The sequence below is a fragment of the Protomyctophum parallelum genome, assembly GCF_964188405.1.
Source record: "Protomyctophum parallelum genome assembly, chromosome: 11".
NCBI lineage: Eukaryota > Metazoa > Chordata > Actinopteri > Myctophiformes > Myctophidae > Protomyctophum > Protomyctophum parallelum.
Window position 1 is genome coordinate 8,081,324 of NC_139707.1, and position 22,513 is coordinate 8,103,836.

The following is a 22,513-nucleotide window of genomic DNA, read 5'->3' on the forward strand; positions in this document are numbered from 1 at the left end:
GGGGGGCGGGGGCATTCGAGCATGGGGCTAAATATGTATTTTTTAACACAATTTTACGGTGATTTATTTTTTTATGGTTTACTATAGTCCTAATAAACGCCAGGAAATTACATCTGGCCACAAAAGATCACGGGATCTATTGAATGTGACAAACTGACATATTGAGCCTATACACACAGTATAAGCCTTCCCCCAGTAGGCTACCTTCACATTCAGTAGATCCTGTGATCTTCTGTGGCCAGATGTAATTTCCTGGCGTTTATTAGGACTATAGTAAACCATAAAAAAAGAAATCACCATAAAATTGTGTTAAAAAATGCATATTTAGCCCAATGCCCGAATGCCCCCGCCCCCCTGTCAAAAACAGCTAAAATCCCTAAAACGAAAGAAAGCAGCAAATGAAAAAAGATTAACACTCATCTTTTACTTTATCTAATACAGCGGTTCCCAAAGTGGGGTCCGCGGACCCCTAGGGGTACGCGACGCATAGCCAGGGCATCCTAAAAAAAAAAAAAAACCAAAAAAAAAACCCTTTTTTTTTTTTTTTTTTTTTTTTTGAGGGGCTAGTGAATCATGGTGTGTGTGTGATATGAAATGTCCAGTACCTCCCCAGTGCCTCCCCAAGTGCCACCCCAGTGTCTGCCCTGCAGTGTCTGCCCAGTGCCTCCCCAGTGTCCGCCATGGTGCCTCCCCAGTGTCTGCTTAGTGTCCCCCTGAGTGCCTCCCCAGTGTCTCCCCAGTGCCTCCCCAATGTCTCCCCAGTGGCTGCAGTTTCTCCCCAGCGCCTCCCCAGTGCCTTCCCAGTGCCTCCCCAGTGTCCCCTCAGTGCTTCCCCAGTGCCTCCCCAGTGTCCCCCTGAGTGCCTCCCCAGTGCCTCCCCGTTTCCCCCCAGTGCCTCCCCAGTGCCTCCTCAGTGTCCCCCTGAGTGCCTCCCAAGTGCCTCCCGAGTGCCTCCCCAGTGTCCCCCTGAGTGCCTGCCCAGTGTCTCCCCAGTGTCCCCCCAGTGCCTCCCCAGTGTCCCCTCAGTGCCTTCCCAGTGCCTCCCCAGTGTCCCCTCAGTGCCTTCCCAGTGTCCCCCTGAGTGCCTCCCCAGTGCCCAGCCGAGTGCCTCCCCAGTGCCCCCCTGAGTGCCTCCCCAGTGCCCAGCCGAGTGCCTCCCCAGTGCCCCCCTGAGTGCCTCCCCAGTGCCTCCCCAGTGTCCCCCTGAGTGCCTCCCCATGCTCCCCAGTGTCTCCCCAGTGCCTCCCCAGTGTCCCCTCAGTGCCTCCCCAGTGCCTCCCCAGTGTCCCCTCAGTGCCTCCCCAGTGCCTCCCCAGTGTCCCCCTGAGTGCCTCCCCATGCTCCCCAGTGTCTCCCCAGTGCCTCCCCAGTGTCCCCTCAGTGCCTTCCCAGTGCCTCCCCAGTGTCCCCTCAGTGCCTTCCCAGTGCCTCCCCAGTGTCCCCTGAGTGCCTCCCCAGTGTCTCCCTGAGTGCCTCCCCAGTGTCTCCCTGAGTGCCTCCCCAGTGTCTCCCTGAGTGCCTCCCCAGTGTCTCCCCATTGCCTCCCCAGTGCCTCCCCAGTGCCTGCCCAGTGTCCCCCCAGTGTCTCCAATAGCAATACAAGAGCAATAATACAAATTCATCTTAATTTATTAATCTTATTCATTAATTATTGAATCAAATTAATTAATTCATCAAAATGTTCGACGCAAGAAGGCCCCCCTGCGGCCTGCGCCCAGCACCATGCCAAAGCTTTTTCCTGCAGGAAACACTGCTTGTGGTTGTAAATATATTGTTATCTGTGTTGCGAGGATGAGGGGGTACCTGGAAAAAGATCTACCCCAAAAGGGGTACCTGGTCCAAAAAAGTTTGGGAACCCCTGATCTAATAACAAACTAAAACATGAACCTTGGTTGAAAAAAACTAAAGTTGTCCTTTAAGAGGTGGGAATCACCAGGGAACCTCATAGTTGGATTTCATCACCATTCTTGTACCACCATTGAAATAGATTGCAGTTCTTCGACATATTTTGAGTTCTGCAATTTATTGCAAATTGTATCAGATTTCACATCCACTTGTTGACTGCCATAAAAAGGTTGCAGACTTTCATAAACACTTAATAAATGTATATATACTGTATATATATTTTTTTTCATCTAATAGATATACTTTTTCATCTAAAATATATATTTTTTCATCTAATATATTCTCTCTAATACAGTACATTTCACTTATATTTCAGTGAACATCGATTTAAACCTTGGCTTGATCAACATAAATTCAATGGCTTTTCAATTGCTTTTCATTTTCTTTTTCCAATTGACGTCATTTCAATATTTGTAACATTTTGTGTCAATATATCTGCTGACCTATACGGTGAAGTTGAGGTATAGATTTGGCCAGGAGGAGAATGTGAAATGCCAAAAGAATCGTCAACCTTTTGCGTCAAAAAAATTCTAAACGGATCACGGCGAGAGAAAAAATAAAATCCAATCTTATGCTCAGTCAGTTTTGTCCCCGCAGCCCTGCTGTGCTAATGTGTGATTTGATATGAGAATCCTATACCTCGTGCATCTGAATAAAAATGTTTGACATGCTTCAGTCGGTCTGTATTGACATTAAGACGTGTGTATTATGGATGTCATTTTGGTTCTCGGCTTACAGGGATCTGGTGTGTTGTCCCTTTGGTATTTCTAGTAGCCGGCCCCGTTTGTTATCGCAAGGCGTCTGCAATACTGACAGCTGTCTGTCGTGTGTGTGCGCGTGCGTGCGTGCGCGCGCGTGAGAGCATGTATGTTTACATGTGCACACACATTTCACTTGTAGATCTTCCAAGTATGTGTGCCTGTGTCGAACTCTCGATTTGGGCCTGAGCACTTTTGTGTCCTTTACTCGTGTTCACACACACACACACACACACACACACACACACACACACACACACACACACACACACACACACACACTCACCCGCACATGGCTGATTTGTATCCTTATTACTTATGTACATTCATTCATTATCCTATTCTGACCGGGCACCCATTTTGGTGTCAGCATCATGTTATGCTTTAGCTATTTAAAAATAGCAGATCTACAAGCTCATATCGCGCCACCGAGTGGCGCGATACGAGCTTGTAGGTCTGCTATTTTTGAAAAAATCGAAGAACGACTGACATTTTTTAGAATCTGATCTCAGGTCAGAATGGGTTCATCAGACCAGTGTGTGTCCGGCGGAAACCTCGTATGAATCTGATCTCAGGTCAGAATGGGCTATAGAGTTGTTCCGATACTGGTATCGGGTATCGGGGCCGATACCACCCTCAAGTACTCTTACTCGGTACATCGGAACCGGGCCCGATATTCTGACCTGAGTACCAAAACATTCAACACTAGGCAGCCGATCTACAAGCATGAATTACAACTGACAAGTCTAGATCGGAGATCCATCGGCATCTATGTTTATATTCAGCGGGCGGCACCATCAGATGAATAAATTAACATTTTGATTAGCTTATAGTTATAGTTGTCCTTTCTACTCGTAGCAGGAGCACAATAAAAAAGGTATTTATTTACGTCAGACCACCAGGTCCAAAAGAAGTACTCCATGAAGTGTAAATTTGTGTGTCCATGTCTATATTCAGCATTATTGGATTAATAAATGAGCATTAATTCACCTACGTTGTGACGCTCCACTCAAAGCAGCCGCAGGTCAATAAAAGTTATTTCCATCACACGAGTTCCAACAAAGTAATCCATGACTGCAGATAGGGACTCTTTTTGTAAGTGTTATAAGCACTACGTCCTTTAAAATCCTTATAAAGATGTTAAAAGTCGAAGTTTAATTTGCCATAAAAATAATAATAATTGTATCGGAAACATCTCTAATTAATGTGTGTTTTGTGTGTGTGTGTGTGTGTGTGTGTGTGTGTGTGTGTGTGTGTGTGTTTGGGAGTTGGATACACGTGCGTACTCGGTATATCCGCGTGCACGCGGACGTGTTTATTCTATTTAATGGGGTGCCGTCCCTGCTGGTTCAGCTGCCACCCATCTCTGCCTCCTCAGCTGTGAGGGTTGACAGGAGTGCGTGTGTGTGTGTGTGTGTGTGTGTGTGTGTGTGTGTGTGTGTGTGTGTGCGCGTGTGCGTGTGCGTGTGCGTGTGCGTGTGTACACATTCAGACACGCGTCGCCAGGGTCAGAGTGCACAACAGACCAGTGGTAGGATTAGAGAGCCCAGCCCCAGGATTAGCCCCCCCTCCCCTCCCCTCCCCGCCGCGGCGCTAACAGCAGGAGTGTCTCCAGTCACTCCCTCCTCTCGCCGGCCCCTTTCTTTCAGCCCTCTCTTTAGCGGCCCTCTGGGGACGTCACCCCGCGCCACCGCCCAGACCCTTCTCTAGAGAGGGCAGCGTCTGTCAATTTGCCATTAAATGAAATGGCTCCAGCGCTCATTAGTGACGCTGTCCGGTGTCAGCTGTGGAGGACACTGTAAAGTGTCGCGTCCTAACCAGACGCTCAGATTCTGTTCCGAGATGAACACCTATTGTCCCTCCTCCTCCTCCTCCTTAACCCATTCTGACCTGAGATCAGATTCTATAAACGTCTTCTACATCCTGACAGTTTTCTGATAAAGCTATGTTTCTATGTCAGTCGTTCTTCGATTTTTCAAAAATAGCAGACCTACAAGCTCGTATCGCGCCACTCGGTGGCTCGATATGAGCTTGTAGATCTGCTATTTTTAAAATGCTAAAACATGACACCAAAATGCGTGCCCGTTCAGAATGGGTTAAGACAATAAGACCTGAGACACGGTTCTACAATATGTCTTCGGAATCATGACGGTTTTATGAAAAACCCTAATGTTGCTATATCAGTGGTTCTCAAACTGTTTCATGTCAATTGGGACCCCCAGAATGATATGTATTTGCCATTTGGCCGTGGACCCCCATCTCAAAATATGTTGCTCCATGTTGTGACCCCTAGAAGCAAAGATGTTCGCTGTGAAAGAATGTATCTTCAAATATTCCACGATAAAAAAAGAAAAAACTGCAAATAATGTTTAAAAGTGGTTTTATTGACACAAACGCATTCCAGGTCTTAATTGGTCAAGACAATAAGAAGGTACATTATTACCTTGTGGTTACAAATGGATAAATGAACATTTAACACAGCTTTTTGCCTTGTGCTGTAAATAGGGAGGTCATGATTACAAATTGAATTGTCAAGCAAATGATTTTATTGTGTTTTTTGGACACTGGAACGCTACAATTTGTATTTGTTTGCCTTTTTGGCTTCGTAATAACAAAGTGCACAGGGCAGATTATGAGAAATAACTTAAATATACAAAGAAATCACTGACACATTTAACATTTTTTTTAATCATTTTATCTTTCCAAAAAAATTACAAAATAGCAGAAATAGTGACGTTAGTGTTCCCGATATTAGACACGCATGTCATAGAATACCAGAATCAATATCTGACATTGTTTCATGCCAAATATTTAATATTACAGAGTGCCAACAATGAGCCCCATCTCTGTCTTGAACAGAGATGGGGTGTGTTGTTGGTCTTTGGGGATTGTTAAAAAAATAAATAAGCCAGTTGTCCAGAGCTCAAAAATGTTTGAGAACCACTGAGCTAAAACGTTGCAAATATACAATTCTTGATAAATGTCCCGTTTCCACAGACACTTGAAACATGAAGGCTATTAATTTCTACTTGCAAAAAATATATTTCAACCTTACTACTACTTTGTACTACTAGGACTGAGACAAAAATGTTAAAAAAATGTTAAAAACAATAAATAAATAAAGTTTGATGAAAAATGTATAATAATTATATAATAATATAATAAATTAATAATTTACATTTTTGGGATATCTTTCACAATAATGAATAAAACATGTTCTAGACATTCTAATGATCACAAAAAAACATATTACAATTATTTTAACTACTTTTATTAGGGTAAAGGTCAAAAGTCTTAGGTTAAAAAAAAATCAAAATTGCAGACATTTTTAATTTGTGTGAATGTCAGCCTCTGTGGGGGGTATTTTATATGCAAATATCATGACCAATGGCATTGAAATGGCATTGCAATGAACATCACTGATGACGTTTAGGTGAAAAAAGAACAGATTTTTTTTTATAATTTAGTAATAAAATAAAATAAAATTGTTGCTAAAAAGCAACGCTGGGTCTTAGAGGGCTAACAAACATGCTGAGGTGGACAGTTGGGTAATGGCGTCGGACACAGCCAGGGAAATTCCCCCTACGAGACTCTTTTTTTGTTCTGTTTTGTTTTGTTTTCCTTCCATGAGAATGCTTGAGTGCCCGGTCAGCCACAGAATGCAGCCCCTCGAAGCTTGTTAGAGATTCAGTGGTTTCTCAGACACACTTCAGCAGTACACACACACACACACACACACACGCGCACGCGCACGCGCACGCGCACGCGCACGCGCACGCGCACGCGCACGCGCACGCGCACACACACACACACACACACACACACACACACACACACACACACACACACACACACACACACACACACACACACACACACACACACACACACACACACACACACACACACACACACACACACACACACACACACACACACACAACACACACACACACACTCTCACACACACACACACACACACACACACACACAGCTTTGAACCCAGGTGCCCTTGGGTTCGGTAAGTGCTTTCATATGTGTGGAGAGCTATAGCTAGCGTTGCCAAGTGTCTGCCAGGCGCCCCTTAAAACAGACACTGGCACTCTTAGGGCAAATGTGTTGCTCTTCAGATGAACAAAGAGACGCCATATAATGCTTGTGTAACGCCCGGGAATCAAACTCGTAACCACTAGACATCAGGCTGAGGCCACTCTGCTACACTTTCAACCTGACATCCCTATTTTAGGAATGTCATTATAGGCAAAACAAAAAAAAAGTTTCATCCTATATTAAAATTGGGGCTGGCACGGACGGCACCATGACTCAGACATAACCATATATGGAGTTCCCGATGCAGCTGCTGCGCCCAAATATGGAGTGTGAAAGGTCTTTTTTTTGACCTGAAGTCAGCTTGTGTGGCCTTACAAACGTCGACCTAATAAAGAACAACATTTTGGCAAAGTGTCTGACAGACAGTGTGCGGGACCTTTTCTTTGTTTTTCAAAGATACCCTTTTTAACCCATTCTGACCGGGCACCCATGTTATGCTTTAGCTATTGAAAAATAGCAGATCTACAAGCTCATATCGCGCCACCGAGTGGCGCACTACGAGCTTGTAGATCTGCTATTTTTTTTAAATCGAAGAACGACTGACATAGAAACATAGCTTTTTCAGAAAACTGTCAGGATGTAGAAGACGTTTATAGAATCTGATCTCAGGTCAGAATGGGTTAATAAAAGCTGTTGGTAGAGACAGCAGGAAGATTCAGCTACAAGCGAGAGGAGAGGAGAGAGAGAGAGAGAGAGAGAGAGAGACAGATATTTATCACATAGGGGAATGACCCCAAGAGGAAGGCTGGATGGAGGACAGAGGGAGACACAGAAAGAGCTCCACGCCACGACGACGCAACACAAACGTACCGTGGGAGATTTGATTCGTCCCATAGGCGCCAGAGGGGGGGGGGGGTCATTTGGGTCTAAAAAGTGACAAGTCAGTTGCTGTTACTTTGTCTCAACTCGATCAAGGTGTCAGATGGGCTAATACACAACAATGTGAGTCATGGCACCCATTTTGGTGTTGGCATCATGTTATGCTTTAGCTATTGAAAAATAGCAGATCTACAAGCTCATATCGCGCCACCGAGTGGCGCGATACGAGCTTGTAGGTCTGCTATTTTTGAAAAATCGAAGAACGACTGACATTTTTTTAGAATCTGATCTCAGGTCAGAATGGGTTAATCAGACCAGTGTGTGTCCAGTGGAAACCTCGTATGAATCTGATCTCAGGTCAGAATGGGCTAAACAACACAATCAATGCCGTCCATTTAGCACCTATAGCCATCACGGCGCTAGAACCCGGGCTAGCGCTTTGTCTTTCTCCGAGCAGTGCGGCTGTAATTTTGGGCTTTGCTGTGTTTTTTTTTTTGTCTCCCGAGTTGCTTAGTTGGGTGTTTAGTTTCAGGTTTGGCCACCGAGCTGATTAGAGAGTGTGCTCCGAGACGTGATTGAGTGTGTACACTCTTCGCTTTCATTGTGTTGAATGCCCTGACACACACACACACACACACACACACACACACACACACACACACACACACACACAATATATACACACACACACACGCAATATACACACACAATACACACACAAACCCTCAAAGGCATCTGTTTTATCTCATGGCATCCCTTGCCATCCCATGTACGTGTGCATGCACACACACACACACACACACACACACACACACTCTCTCTCTCTCTCACGGTAACACACAAACCCATACATGTACTGTATGCCTACACCCACACACAGATTCACATGGTACGTTCACAGTTCACACTGACACATAATACACACTTTCTCATATATTGTGTATATACATTACAAACCCTCATGCGGTCACTCACATGCACACTTGCTTAACCACATGGAAAACAAACGCACACACACACACACACACACACACACACACACACACACACACACGTATGTATGTATGTACAGTAGAATACACACAGATTGAGTCTCGCGTAACTATTCCACAATCTCCGAATGCTATTTATCCCATTCTGACCGGGCACCCATTTTGGTGTCGGCATCATGTTATGCTTTAGCTATTGAAAAATAGCAGATCTACAAGCTCATATCGCGCCACCGAGTGGCGCGATACGAGCTTGTAGGTCTGCTATTTTTGAAAAATCGAAGACTCTTTTAGAATCTGATCTCAGGTCAGAATGGGTTAATAATGAAACTGTCAGGATGTAATAGACATTTTTAGAATCTGATCTCAGGTCAGAATGGGATAATATGGAGTCTGGAACTACGGTACACCTCCCCAAATCCGAGTAAGGAAGCTGCCATTTCCGTTCGCGAAAAAAACAAAATAAAAAATATCTTTACATTTTATTATTTTATTTCCATTTCTGCTAAAGCAGCAAGCTACTGTATATATGCTTAGATGATTTCTATTCATATTAGGATAAATTTGCACCACTGTAAAGAAGACTAAACGGAAGTGGGGGAGGGGATGGCAGGTGATTTTTTTCGAGTTTGGAAGTGCTCACTCAATGGCCTCAATGCGTACCACCTGTTTTCAATTTGCACAATAATGCTAGCCTCTCGGTCCTAAGGCTTACCTTATCTGCGAAAAGAAAAGCCCGGTCACAACATAATCCGGAACATCCGTCAGATGTATTTCCCCCGGATACGATATTTTCCCGACCAATCGCAACACTTGTTTCATTCGCGGAGAATGTAAAGCTGATTCGTAAAGCATCAACGTCATTTCCTTTGGGGCGATACTTTCCGCTAAAATCCTGCAACTTCCACCCCAAACAAATAATACGCCTCTACAGCGCCGTAGGTCTTGCCCAGGGTGACATAATGCAGGAGGCATCAGGAGGTTGCTTTACTGATAACGAGCGCTTCCAAACTCTTGACACTTAGAGAATAAATCACCTGCAAGGTATTTCTTGACAGGAAGTCGCTAGTAGTAGTAGTTTTATATGAAACAAACACTTTGCAGATAGAAAGAGGATAATTCAAGCTTGTTATCCCGTTCTGACCGGGCACCCATTTTGGTGTCTGCATCATGTTATGCTTTAGCTATTTAAAAATAGCAGATCTACAAGCTCATATCGCGCCACCGAGTGGCGCGATACGAGCTTGTAGGTCTGCTATTTTTGAAAAATCGAAGAGCGACTGACATTTTTAGAATCTGATCTCAGGTCAGAATGGGTTCATCAGACCAGTGTGTGTCCGGCGGAAACCTCGTATGAATCTGATCTCAGGTCAGAATGGGTTATTGGGTTTTTCGGGTATGGGGTTTGGAGCTCCATCCCTATACTACGCAGCATTAGTGGGAAGCGCGGTGTTGATTTGAAACAACAGAAAGAGGAGACGCCCAAAGCCCAAAGCAGCACAGACACAAGGCTTTGTCTCCGGCTATATATATATATATATATATACTGTTTATCCCCTCTCTCTGTCATCTCCTCTCATTCTTTGTCTCTAATTCATCCTTCTCTGTCCCCTCTAACCTCTCTCTCTGTGGCTCTGTGATCGCCTCTCTGATCGCCTCTCCCATTGTTTTTGCTTTCCATTGGCGTTCTCCGACTTATGCAGACAGGATAGGATAGGATAGTCTCTGGGTAGGTTATTAAGTAATTTCATGTATCAGCAGACGTAGTAAACGATAGGTTGAAAATTGGTGTAGTTGTCCTTTTTAATATAATGTAGTTGTCCTTTTTTATTGAGCTCCTAAAACATGGATGTTCTGATTATGATCACCTCAATCTGAGCTTCAATTCGGAGAAAAACGCTGCTAAAGATTGTGTGGACGGAGGGAAAATATGCAATGACGTCACAACATGGACGCAAAGCATTGCCAGGCGACGGAGAACCGGATTTCTTTTTTATATAAAAGTCGTCCAATGTCGCCTTAGGCAGAAAATGAGTCAACTGTTTTGCAGCAGATATTGGGGACAAACTACAGCAGTTCAAATCCTGAATATTGTGCATGTATATGAAATGACAAACTTCCTGAATCCTGTCAGTCCTCGTCTGGGCTCACGGCAGTCGTTCGTTCAGGATCAGGAAACGAATACTGTCCAAATATGGCCAACAGCCCTTTGTCTCCTGATGATCACCATCGTCCCTCATTCTCTCCACCGCATTCTGTCTCTCTCATTGTTTCAGTCTCATCTCCTTCTCTCCATCTCTCTCACTCATTCTCTCTGCCATCACCAGGCCCCTAATTCACTGTCCCATAGTCCATAGATCTGTCTCTTCCTCGTCTCACTTAACCCATTCTGACCTGAGATCAGATTCATACGAGGTTTCTGCTGGACACACACTGGTCTGATTAACCCATTCTGACCTGAGATCAGATTCTAAAAATGTCAGTCGTTCTTCGATTTTTCAAAAAATAGCAGACCTACAAGCTCGTAGCGCGCCACTCGGTGGCGCGATATGAGCTTGTAGATCTGCTATTTTTAAATAGCTAAAGCACGACATGATGCTAACACCAAAATGGGTGCCCGTTCAGAATGGGGTAAAGAGTTTAACTTTTTCCTGTTTTGTATGTGTCTATGGAGTTAACATTACTCTAATAGTCCACAAGGTTTTGTTAGGATATTCAAATTTGTCTTCCCTGTGTATTTTTTGGTTTCTTCCTGAAAGCTGAAAGCCTTTGAGTCAAAAGGCCCAATCGAAATGACACCACGTTAGTGACATCATAACCCTAACCCCTCCCACATTATCATACAACAACAGCTGTGGTCGAGGCTTACGTTCAGGTGGGTGGAGCTAAGGCGAAAACCAGGTATACTTAATGAACTGGTGGGTGTGGCCACATAAAAACATAATTTTAACACTTTCTGTACACACTTTCCGTACACACGTACACAACGTCATCCTAGTATAATCATAGTACCTGGTGATCATGTTTTTAGTGGGAGGAGGGGGGGGCATATTCCATCTTGAATTGTTTTCCGGTAACCCTGTTCTTTTTTGGATGAAAGGCACAGGTACAGGCATACAAAGAAAATGCACACAAAACATAATTCAAATTCTTTGCCAACTGCAATCAGTGGCTTGCCCCTTGCCTCATTTAAAAAAAATCCTACCCCCAAACCCCAGCACCAACCATCGTTGACAAAAAAAAGAGTAAATATAGTAATGATTATAACAATTAAATACAACGATCGAACAAATTGTAAATAAATAAAAATAAATCAACCCTGTTCTCATATCTCTCTCCTCTCTCATGTAGTTGCCCTTCTTTAGCGACTGTTCTTGCTGTCATAGCCCGATTTATACCTGCTTGTTTTACGTACTGTAAATAGCCCCTCTACATAACTCTCAACACATTATTACAGTGTGACACGTTGTCCATTGTGTATTGTTTATTAGGATCCTCATATTAGCTTTTGCCACCCGGGGGGGGGGGAGAAGTGAGAACGCATCCGCCTGGCTGACAGCAGACTGCTGGGCGAGCACTGGCGCTTTGGTATGGGGGGGTCGGTCGGATCAACATATGGAATTAATTCTGTACTGGCCATATATGGAGCGTGTCTTGAGTGTACAGGGTTTGATGAGGTCAGATCAACATTATGGAATGTCAGAACAGGTCAGCTCCATATACGGAGATCTAAGGGTGGCAGCGGGGGAAGTGACATCATCACATTCAAGCCAATCACATCCGTCACTTTTCTGTCCTCACCTTTTTATCCTCAATTCTGCACGTACCACGGAATCAGCCAATCAAATCATCGCTATGGGGTATAAACACATTGCTCAGCCAATTAAATGATCGCTATGGGGTACCCACATAGCTCAGCCAATCAAATCATCTCTATGGGGTACACACACACACACACAAACACACAAAGCTGGGCATAGGAGGGGCTAGCGCCCCTCAAACACCTTTCTGTAAAATGTGAGAATACCTGAATGTAATGTAAACATTGTAAACTTAACTTGTAGATTGGCTATTTTCGGCGCCGCGACACACTGGGGAGTATAAATCAGTTGTATGTCTGCCAATGCCATCGCCATTCTCTTACCCCCCCCCCCCCCCCCCACACTGGGCCGTCTATCCCTAACTATAGTCGGTCTCCAGGCGGTGTGCATAGCTAGCATCGTACACATCACTGCTGCAGCTGCTTCCTCTGAGCACCAGTGCTTGCTCTGTTGGCCTTGCCCTCCCTCCCTCCCTCCCTCCCTCCCTCCCTCCGTTCCTTTCTCTCACACTGTTCTCTCTCTCTCTCTCTCTCTCTACCTCATCTCCCCTTCCTCTCTCTCTCTCTCTCTCTCTCTCTCTCTCTCTCTCTCTACCTCATCTCCCCTTCCTCTCTCTCTCTCTCTCTCTCTCTCTCTCTCTCTCTCTCTACCTCATCTCCCCTTCCTCTCTCTCTCTCTCTCTCTCTCTCTCTCTCTCTCTCTCTACCTCATCTCCCCTTCCTCTCTCTCTCTCTCTCTCTCTCTCTCTCTCTCTCTCTCTACCTCATCTCCCCTTCCTCTCTCTCTCTCTCTCTCTCTCTCTCTCTCTCTCTCTCTACATCATCTCCCCTTCCTCTCTCTCTCTCTCTCTCTCTCTCTCTCTCTCTCTCTCTCTACATCATCTCCCCTTCCTCTCTCTCTCTCTCTCTCTCTCTCTCTCTCTACCTCATCTCCCCTTCCGCCTGTTTTCTTTGCTTTCTACCTCTCTCCCTTTCCTTCCCGTCTTCCCTCCCTCCGTAACCCCCCCCCCCCCCCCCCTCTCTCTCTCTCCACTGAGTCGTCTCTCAGAGGATGACTTCACCCTCTGGACCGGGGCAGCTCTCCTCCTCCTCCTCCTCCTCCTCCTTCCCGCTATAGCTGTGAAGGAGCGCGGCAGGCAGCAGCTACGCTACTACGTTAGCATCCGAGAGCGCTGGCGTGGCTATCAGCCCGGCCGGCGGTCACCCCAGCTGGAGAGAGAGAGAGAGAAAGAGGGGGGGGGGGGGGGGTGGTGGTAGTGTGGCGGAGTTGGGGTAGAGAGTAAGAATTTGGTGTGGGAGAAAGAGAGGATTTGAAGAGGCATGAGGCGAGCCTCAGCTGACAGAAGGAAAGGGGAGTTTGGGAGCAAGGCGCGCACGCAGTGCTGTCAGTGGAAACACATGTTGCTGAGAGGCGACTGAAGACTCTGCTAGTACTCCGGCTGCACGCCTCCCTGCGCGCGTGTGTGTGTGTGTTTGTGCGTGTGTGTTCTGTGTGTGTGTGTGTGTGTGTGTGAAGAATGTTTGTGCGCGTGTCTGTTCGAGCAATCAAACACGCCTCGCGTCTTGTCCGAGAATGACAGCTTCAAGATGGACAGCCTAAGCAGCTCTGAGGGTGTACCGCCGCCGGCCTCAGAGCCCAGATGAGACCCGGTCGGTCACGTGTCTCGTTTTTAACGGATTGATTTACTCTCCGGGCGCTGATTGGAATCGGCGAGTGACATCTTTGGCACCGGGCACCGTGCCGTGCGTTATGCCCAGCGGGGGTTCTGTGGAGAACTCGGCTCAGTCCTCGGCTCACATCGGGGGAGCAGGCGTTGATCAATCTGTCCAAGGCTGACAGAGGGAGGGAGTTTAGGGAGTTTAGGGAGTTTATTTTTATTTTTATCGTTTGGGCCATGAAACAAAGATTATTTTACAGTGCACAATTCATGATATCACCGTCTGTCTGGCTTGGACACTGGCGTCGTTGGGGCTTCTCACAGATTGAACGGCCCTGGGAAACGCTGTACAGAAGTTACCAGGTAATGATTATCCAGACTGAGGTTCATGTCGCCAGCGGAACCCCCAATGCCTATAATTTGTGCCCCATACTACGGCGGCGGCGTGAAGCGAAAATCCCAGATCTATAAGCTCACACGCGGTGTGAGCTTATTATAGATGTGCAATTTTAGGAGCGTATATAGTTAGTATAGATTATTTTCGTCCTGCAACGCCATCTTAGGATGAAATATAAATCACGTTTAAAATGGACGTGGAGTTCTTTGGTGTGTGTGTGTGTGTGTGTGTGCGTGCGTCCGCACCTGGTAGGCTATTCCATAGCGTTCCTGTTGTGTTCAGCGGGGCGCCCGGCCCCTAACACATGCGGTTGTACCGTGCATGAGACTGCTCCATCCTGACCATATTTGAGCATGTACTGTACAATGCAAAAATGTGCCGTGGCATTTTGCATATTTTCCCTTTTTTATCCCAAGTCTAAAAAAAGGCCCCTTTACCTTTTTCTCCTCCACTCTGGTTTCCTTTTCCTAGTATTTCTCTGTCATCATTCTGTACACGATGGAACCTTCGATTAAATATACTGTCAGGACGCCTGGACCCTTGGTCCTTACACAGTAAAACACTCTTGTGTGCCCCCCTTCATCCAGAAACGTATTAGCCATATTTTATTGTTTTTCAAACATTTTTGACTGGTGCTAGCCACTCCTATAGACAACAATGTGTGTCTGTCCCTGTGTCCGTCCGAGTACCGTCTGTATGTCTGAGTACGGAAATGGCGTTTGTTGAACACCCAGTATCACTGTTGTCACTGTAGTGACACACACACACACACACACACACACACACACACACACACACAGAGGCCAGGGAGGAGAGCTTGTACAGTACGTACAGCATGAGTACAGTACAGCACCACTCGGTTCAGACGGGTCTGATTTTAAATAGTTCAACTAGCTGATGTTGTGTGTGACATGTTGTGTGAGCTACGTAGTAGATTGGCTATTTAAAATGTTTTTCAAAATAGTGAAACATGGCAAAGAAGTTTTAGATAGGGCCCTTAGTTTCAAGCTGGCATCGCTGTTTTGAGCTTGTAGATCAGTCATAAGACAAAGTATAAAATAGGCCTTAAGGCAAGGATTGAATGATTCTGTCTGACTCATGTCTCTCTTTTTTTGGTTCTGTTTTTATTTTAATTACTGTTCACAGTTGCAAACACTCCCTTTATGTCTCCCTATGAGTATTATATTGTATTGTACTTTAATTTATGTACACATCAATCATCCATCTCTCCATGCTTTATATTATTTATTATTTTTTGTTCCTGATTGACAGATTTGATGGTGTACTTTGGGCAAATACCGGTATATAATATGTATAGATATAAAAAAAATAGAAGCTACTCAGTAGATAAAAAGAAAACTGAAAAGTAAAAAGGCATACCATTTGAAGGCGTCTCCTTGATGTGTTCCAGGTGCACAGGAAGATCCGTGAGGACTCCGACATGGCCCAGGACTCCCTGCAGTGCCTGGCCCAGCTGGCCTCCATGCACGGCCCCATCTTCCCCGACGAGAGCGCCCAGATCTCCTACCTGGCACACCTGGTGGAGGGTCTGCTCAACATGATCAACGGGTCGGTGTCTGCCACTCCTTTCATACTGTACTGTACTGTACTGTACTGTGTGTGTGTGTGTGTGTGTGTGTGTGTTGATCTTTTTGTGCACGCTGTCATTAGGCCTGAGATGTAACTCCATGCCTTCAGTTTCCACACGTTCGATATTATTTGTAATATATTTAGCTTTCATTTTATAATGGGAGTTAACGGTGCTCGGATTGGGCTGAAACCTTTTTTTATTTTATTTTTTAATTAATTAATTTAACTAAACTTTTATAATGGAAGTCAATTGGCTGAAACATAATATATACACATTATCCAGAGACACACCGTTTCCATATGATTAGATCATTTTAAGCGATCAGAGTTCATTATGATTAGATTATTTATTTATTTTAAGCGACCAGAGTTCCTATGATTAGATCATTTTAAGCGACCAGGGGGCAGAGGTTAACCCATTCTGACCGGGCACCCATTTTGGTGTCAGCATCATGTTATGCTTTAGCTATTAAAAAATAGCAGATCTACAAGCTCATATCGCGCCACCGAGTGGCGCGCTACGAGCTTGTAGGTCTGCTATTTTTGAAAAATCGAAGAGCGACTGACATTTTTAGAATCTGATCTCAGGTCAGAATGGGTTCATCAGACCAGTGTGTGTCCGGCGGAAACCTCGTATGAATCTGATCTCAGGTCAGAATGGGTTAAAGGTCAGCATGTCGGACCTTGACGTGTGGACTTGGTGGAGGGCTCACTGGGCCTCGTGGTTTGACCTGTGACCTTTGGTGTGGAAGAGGGTTAGGGTCGAGGGTCAAAGGATGAATATCTGACCTGTGGTTTGGTGTGGAAGAGGGTTAGGGTCGAGGGTCAAAGTTTGACCTGTGGTTTGGTGTGGAAGAGGGTTAGGGTCGAGGGTCAAAGTTTGACCTGTGGTTTGGTGTGGAAGAGGGTTACGGTCGAGGGTCAAAGTTTGACCTGTGGTTTGGTGTGGAAGAGGGTCGAGGGTCGAGGGTCAAAGGATGAACATCTGACTCATCTTCAGCATGATGGGTAGCGGCTCAGTGTCAGAAGGCCGCTGTCAGAGTCAGAGTCAGCTGCTGGATTTTATAACGTGGACAAAAGGCGGTATTCTTATTATTTTTCATTGTCTTTCCCAGTAGGATCTCAAGGTTTTCGTGATCGGAGCCAACAAGAGACTCAACAAGGGAGTAGATAGTCCAAAGACATTCCTTGGTCCATGACAAGTTTTGTCAATCTTTTCTTGTTGAGTCTGTACTCCACTGTTTTATAATTCATTCGTTTTAGTGGGTAGAGAGGCTCATCTGGGAATCAGAATGTCTGCGGTTTGCCCCTCCATTCCACCCATGCACCCGTAACTAGGCATGTAACGATTCACTCAACTCACGATACGATTTGTATCACGATATGAGGTTCACGATGCGAATTTTCACGATATTAAAAAAAAATATATATTTTAAAGAAAAATTACCGTTTTTTAAAATTTTATTTAATGTATCTTCCCCCTGATATTTTTTATTTAACTACATTGCAAAATAAGTAGCATTACTTTTGACAGTGCAGAAACATAATTGCCTTCCTAGATGAGCATTAACGACCATCATCACCTGGGCACAGGCACAGACACACACAGCTCCCCTCTACAGTCACAGACACACACAGCTCCCCTCTACAGTCACAGACACACACAGTTCCCCTCTACAGTCACAGACACACACAGCTCCCCTCTACAGTCACAGACACACACAGCTCCCCTCTACAGTCACAGACACACACAGTTCCCCTCTACAGTCACAGACACACACAGCTCCCCTCTACAGTCACAGACACACACAGCTCCCCTCTACAGTCACAGACACACACAGTTCCCCTCTACAGTCACAGACACACACAGTTCCCCTCTACAGTCACAGACACACACAGTTCCCCTCTACAGTGCTCTACTACTGAAAGTGACTATCATTTCTCTCCAAAAGCACTTGAATATGATGGAATATGACTAAAGCTCACATTTCACATCACCCCCTTTTGAAAATCGATTTTTTTTATTTCAATGAATCGATTCATAAATTATCGTCAGGATTAATATCGATATATATCAATATACGATATATGGTTACATGCCTACCCGTAATGGCTCCCCCGGGTGCTGTTTCCACCCAGTCTATGTGACGACGTGTTCTCGTGCAAAGCACAGCACCCAGGCCCTATAACTGCTCCCTGGCTGCTGTATTAATAGCGTCCGCTTCTCCAGTCCTTCCCAAGAGATCAGACCATGTCCACGCTCAGAGACCAGACCATGTCCACGCTCACAGATCAGACCATGTCCACGCTCAGAGACCAGACCATGTCCACGCTCAGAGACCAGACCATGTCCACGCTCAGAGATCACACCATGTCCACGCTCAGAGACCAGACCATGTCCACGCTCACAGATCAGACCATGTGGGCGGCGGTGGCTCAGGGGTAGAGTGCCTGGACGGTAACCGTAAGGTTGCCAGTTCGAACCCGGGCTCCCCCAGAGTTACTGTCGAAGTGTCCTTGAGCAAGACACTGAACCCCTAATTGCTCCCGATGTGCTAGTTGGTGCCTTGCATGGTTTCCGCTGCCATCGGTGTGTGAATGTGTGTGTGAATGGGTGAATGTAATGCACAATCTCTGTAAAGCGCCTTGGATAAAGGCGCTATATAAATGCACCATTTACCATTTTACCATTTACCATGTCCACGCTCAGAGACCAGACCATGTCCACGCTCAGAGACCAGACCATGTCCACGCTCAGAGACCAGACCATGTCCACGCTCAGAGACCAGACCATGTCCACGCTCAGAGATCAGACCATGTCCACGCTCAGAGACCAGACCATGTCCACGCTCAGAGACCAGACCATGTCCACGCTCAGAGACCAGACCATGTCCACGCTCAGAGACCAGACCATGTCCACGCTCAGAGACCAGACCATGTCCACGCTCAGAGATCAGACCATGTCCACGCTCAGGGATCACACCATGTCCACGCTCAGAGACCAGACCATGTCCACGCTCAGAGACCAGACCATGTCCACGCTCAGAGACCAGACCATGTCCACGCTCAGAGACCAGACCATGTCCACGCTCAGAGACCAGACCATGTCCACGCTCAGAGATCACACCATGTCCACGCTCAGAGACCAGACCATGTCCACGCTCAGAGATCGTTATCTGGGTGTTGTTGTCTAGTTTCGCTTCGAGCGATGCTGTTGCTTTAAATTCCTCGATTAGCTTAACAATTTCACGGCATTCGGTATACCGAGCCGAATAAAACAAATAAAGTGGATGCAGTTTTAGCTATAGGCTGCTATTTGATTTTAGATTTTTATTTGGATCTCTTTAAGCCGTTCGGCTAATCTTCCAAGAGTCCAGAAATAAATTAAAAGTTATAAAACATAACAAAATACATTATATTACATTACAAAATGGTACATTTCATTTCAAAAATACATTTAAAAATTGCACTGATGCTAAACGACAGCAGTGAGTCAAATGTTACAGCGTAATAAAAATACCTTTACCTCTAATCCTCAACTCATACAGCCGCACACACACACACACACACACACACAGGCACAGCATACAGTATGCCTGTCCACAGACAGATACAGTTCATTCACCTATCTATGGTGGTCTATGCATGGCAGTGTCGACCTCTTCCCTGAGCCAGCTGAAAACCTGACCGCATACCAACACAGAAACTAGAACTAAAAAACAAAGCTTAAATAAATATCTTTGTGTCTTGATCTTGTGTTGACCTGATGTTTCTCTCGAACTAATGTAAATTTATTCTTTATGTTTACTGTTTTTTTTTAGAAATCAATGCAAGAGACTGTTTTCTTATGCATTCAAGTGCTGCCATCCCATTCTGTTATGCAGTTCGCCCGTGTCTATTTCATACCCACATCTTAAGACCATTCTAGCTGCCTTGTTTATATATGCCTATAGGTTATATGAGGCTTTTGTAGTATTGCCGATAATACTGACAATGTATGAGAGCTTCAGCTTAATAACACACATGTATTAGTCCAAAGTCCAAACACATGGACGACGTCCGAGGTGGTTCTTTTCTTTTCTTTATTTTAACCTCTACACCAAATGACTGTTTTCACAGAATGTTTTGCTTATTCTCACGGAATATTCGCCTATTATCACAGAATAAAAACATGAGACAAGCGTCCTAGAATAGCGGATGCTTGGGTTCATGTGGTTAACGGAGCTAAGCGTCTAATGAGGGTACCATATGTTATTTGCACGAGTGTGACATAAGCATGAGGGGTGTGTGTGTGTGTGTGTGTGTGTGTGGAGGGGGGGGGGGATAAATAGCTCTAATAAATAACACACAAAGATGGCTTTGAACCCTGTGACTACGAATGTGAAGTGTGTATGGGGTCTTTCTATCATATCCCCCACTTGCTGCTTCCCCCCCCCCCCCCCCCTCTCTCTCTGTAATCACCTATTCCTGGAGCTTTTTTCCAGTTGCATCATCGGAAAGCCACGCAGGGGCAGGAACGGCCCTCAATCTGCCCTGATTGAACGGCTCTGCTTGCAATTTAAACCCATCTGATAGGGGTTAGCCGAGGAAGCCATGGCTAGCTAGTGCAGCAAGCTTAAGCTGAACATGTGGCTCCTTCCTAACGGAGTGTAGAGAGGGCCGAAGCGGCTCCTTCCTAGTCTCGCGTGGTCAGACTGTTGCCTCTCGCAAATTCTCAAACACTTCCCGTCATGCAGTCTGGAGCAACGGAAGTTCTGTCATGAGTAAGCAATATAGTGGAAGTGAAGCCGCCTCCTCCATACTTTTCGTCTTTACAGTTTCGCAAATGTATCCTAATATAAATATAAATCATCTAAGCATACTGTATAAATATAGCTTGCTGCTTAGCAGAAATGGAGAAAAAAAAAACTTGTATGGACTTTCTCCAACATGGAAACGATTGACGATTATGCCACAACAATTCTCAAATAATTCCAATTAGGCGATTATGTAATAATTTGCGACAGGCCTATCTTTGGATTTAGTGCGCTGTAGAAAAATGCAGACCATTTGCTCCCACGTTTCTCCCCCTTTCATTTGTCCCTCACGGCTTTCCATGCGATCCGTCTTATGCTCATATAATAAAGCACGGTGAACCGCCTGCCATCCTTTTATTTGGAAAAGACATTCATATTTCATTATTTTGCAGCTGAAAAGGCCGGCTGTGGAAAAGCGCTCGGAGGTACACTGACCACAGGAGACCACTTACTGGTCCCATTGTCTGCTCGTCTCCTAACCCTTGTGCATCATTAGTGGCGGAGTTGGACACTCACCCCTGGTACTGTAGCTAGCCTCAACTTCACCCTGGAGAGTGGAAAGTGCACGTGTCAGTTGTATGCTGAGAGTACGCAGTAGCGTGCGTGCGTGCGTGCGTGCGTGTGTGTGTGACTTGCGAGCGGGACACTGTGTCCATTGCACTTTCTGTTGTGTCTTCCACTGTATTATTCATGTCCTCTTTAATACTGCACTTGACTGGATATCCTTGAAAGAGATAATGGAGTCAACCTTGAACTGCCTCACTGCGCACTTTGCTTCCAGTCCTGACTGTGAGTGATTCCCCCGCGGCATAAAGCCCTGGTCGTGAACCGTGCGAGGCCTGTCTCCACTGTAATGTCCAATAAAACAGAAATGGCCTGTAAAAAGCACCCCATTAGAACATAATAAAACACGGCCAGTGGAAACGTAGTTCCCGTGGATTAAAGTTATCCTCGGTTGCCACGGCTTTGGTCACTTGGATTCCATGGGAGCCAGCGTGTCTTCTATGGAAGATACGTTGAGTATCGGAAATAGCCGATCTACAAATCTTGCACATTTCCGCACTTTAACCCATTTTGACCTGAGATCAGATTCTAAAAAATGTCTTCTACTGTACATCCTGACAGTTTTCTGAAAAAGCTATGTTTCTATGTCAGTGGTGGCTAAAGCATAACGCTAACACCAAAAGGGGTTCCCGCCCAAAATGGGTTAACCCATTCTGACCGGGCACCCATTTTGGTGTTGGCATCATGTTGTGCTTTAGCTATTGAAAAATAGCAGACCTACAAGCTCATATCGCGCCACAGAGTGGCGCGATACGAGCTTGTAGGTCTGCTATTTTTGAAAAATCGAACAACGACTGACATTTTTTTTAATCTGATCAGAATGGGTTAATCAGACCAGTGTGTGTCCAGTGGAAACCTCGTATGAATCTGATCTCAGGTCAGAATGGGTTGATCAGACCAGTGTGTGTCCAGTGGAAACCTCGTATGAATCTGATCTCAGGTCAGAATGGGTTAAACAAAGCTCCATGGTTAAATGAGGACAAGCGCGGAACGCCGGTGGAAGTCCTCTAAACTTGAGGTCATGTTAAATCTCTTTTAGTTGATTTTAATTCCAAGGTTAATTAAGGCTGCTAGAGAACCCTAATGGGAGCGTCTCTAAATGTCCCT

General features: G+C 45.4%; 1 protein-coding gene across 1 annotated transcript in view; it reads left to right on the forward strand.

Moving 5' to 3' along the window:
• Positions 1–22,513, forward strand: part of xpo4 (exportin 4) — a 98,599-nt gene that overhangs the window by 33,756 nt on the left and 42,330 nt on the right. The window contains 1 exon segment of the mRNA XM_083777460.1: positions 15,868–16,025. Coding sequence (XP_083633586.1) covers positions 15,868–16,025 — 158 coding nt within the window.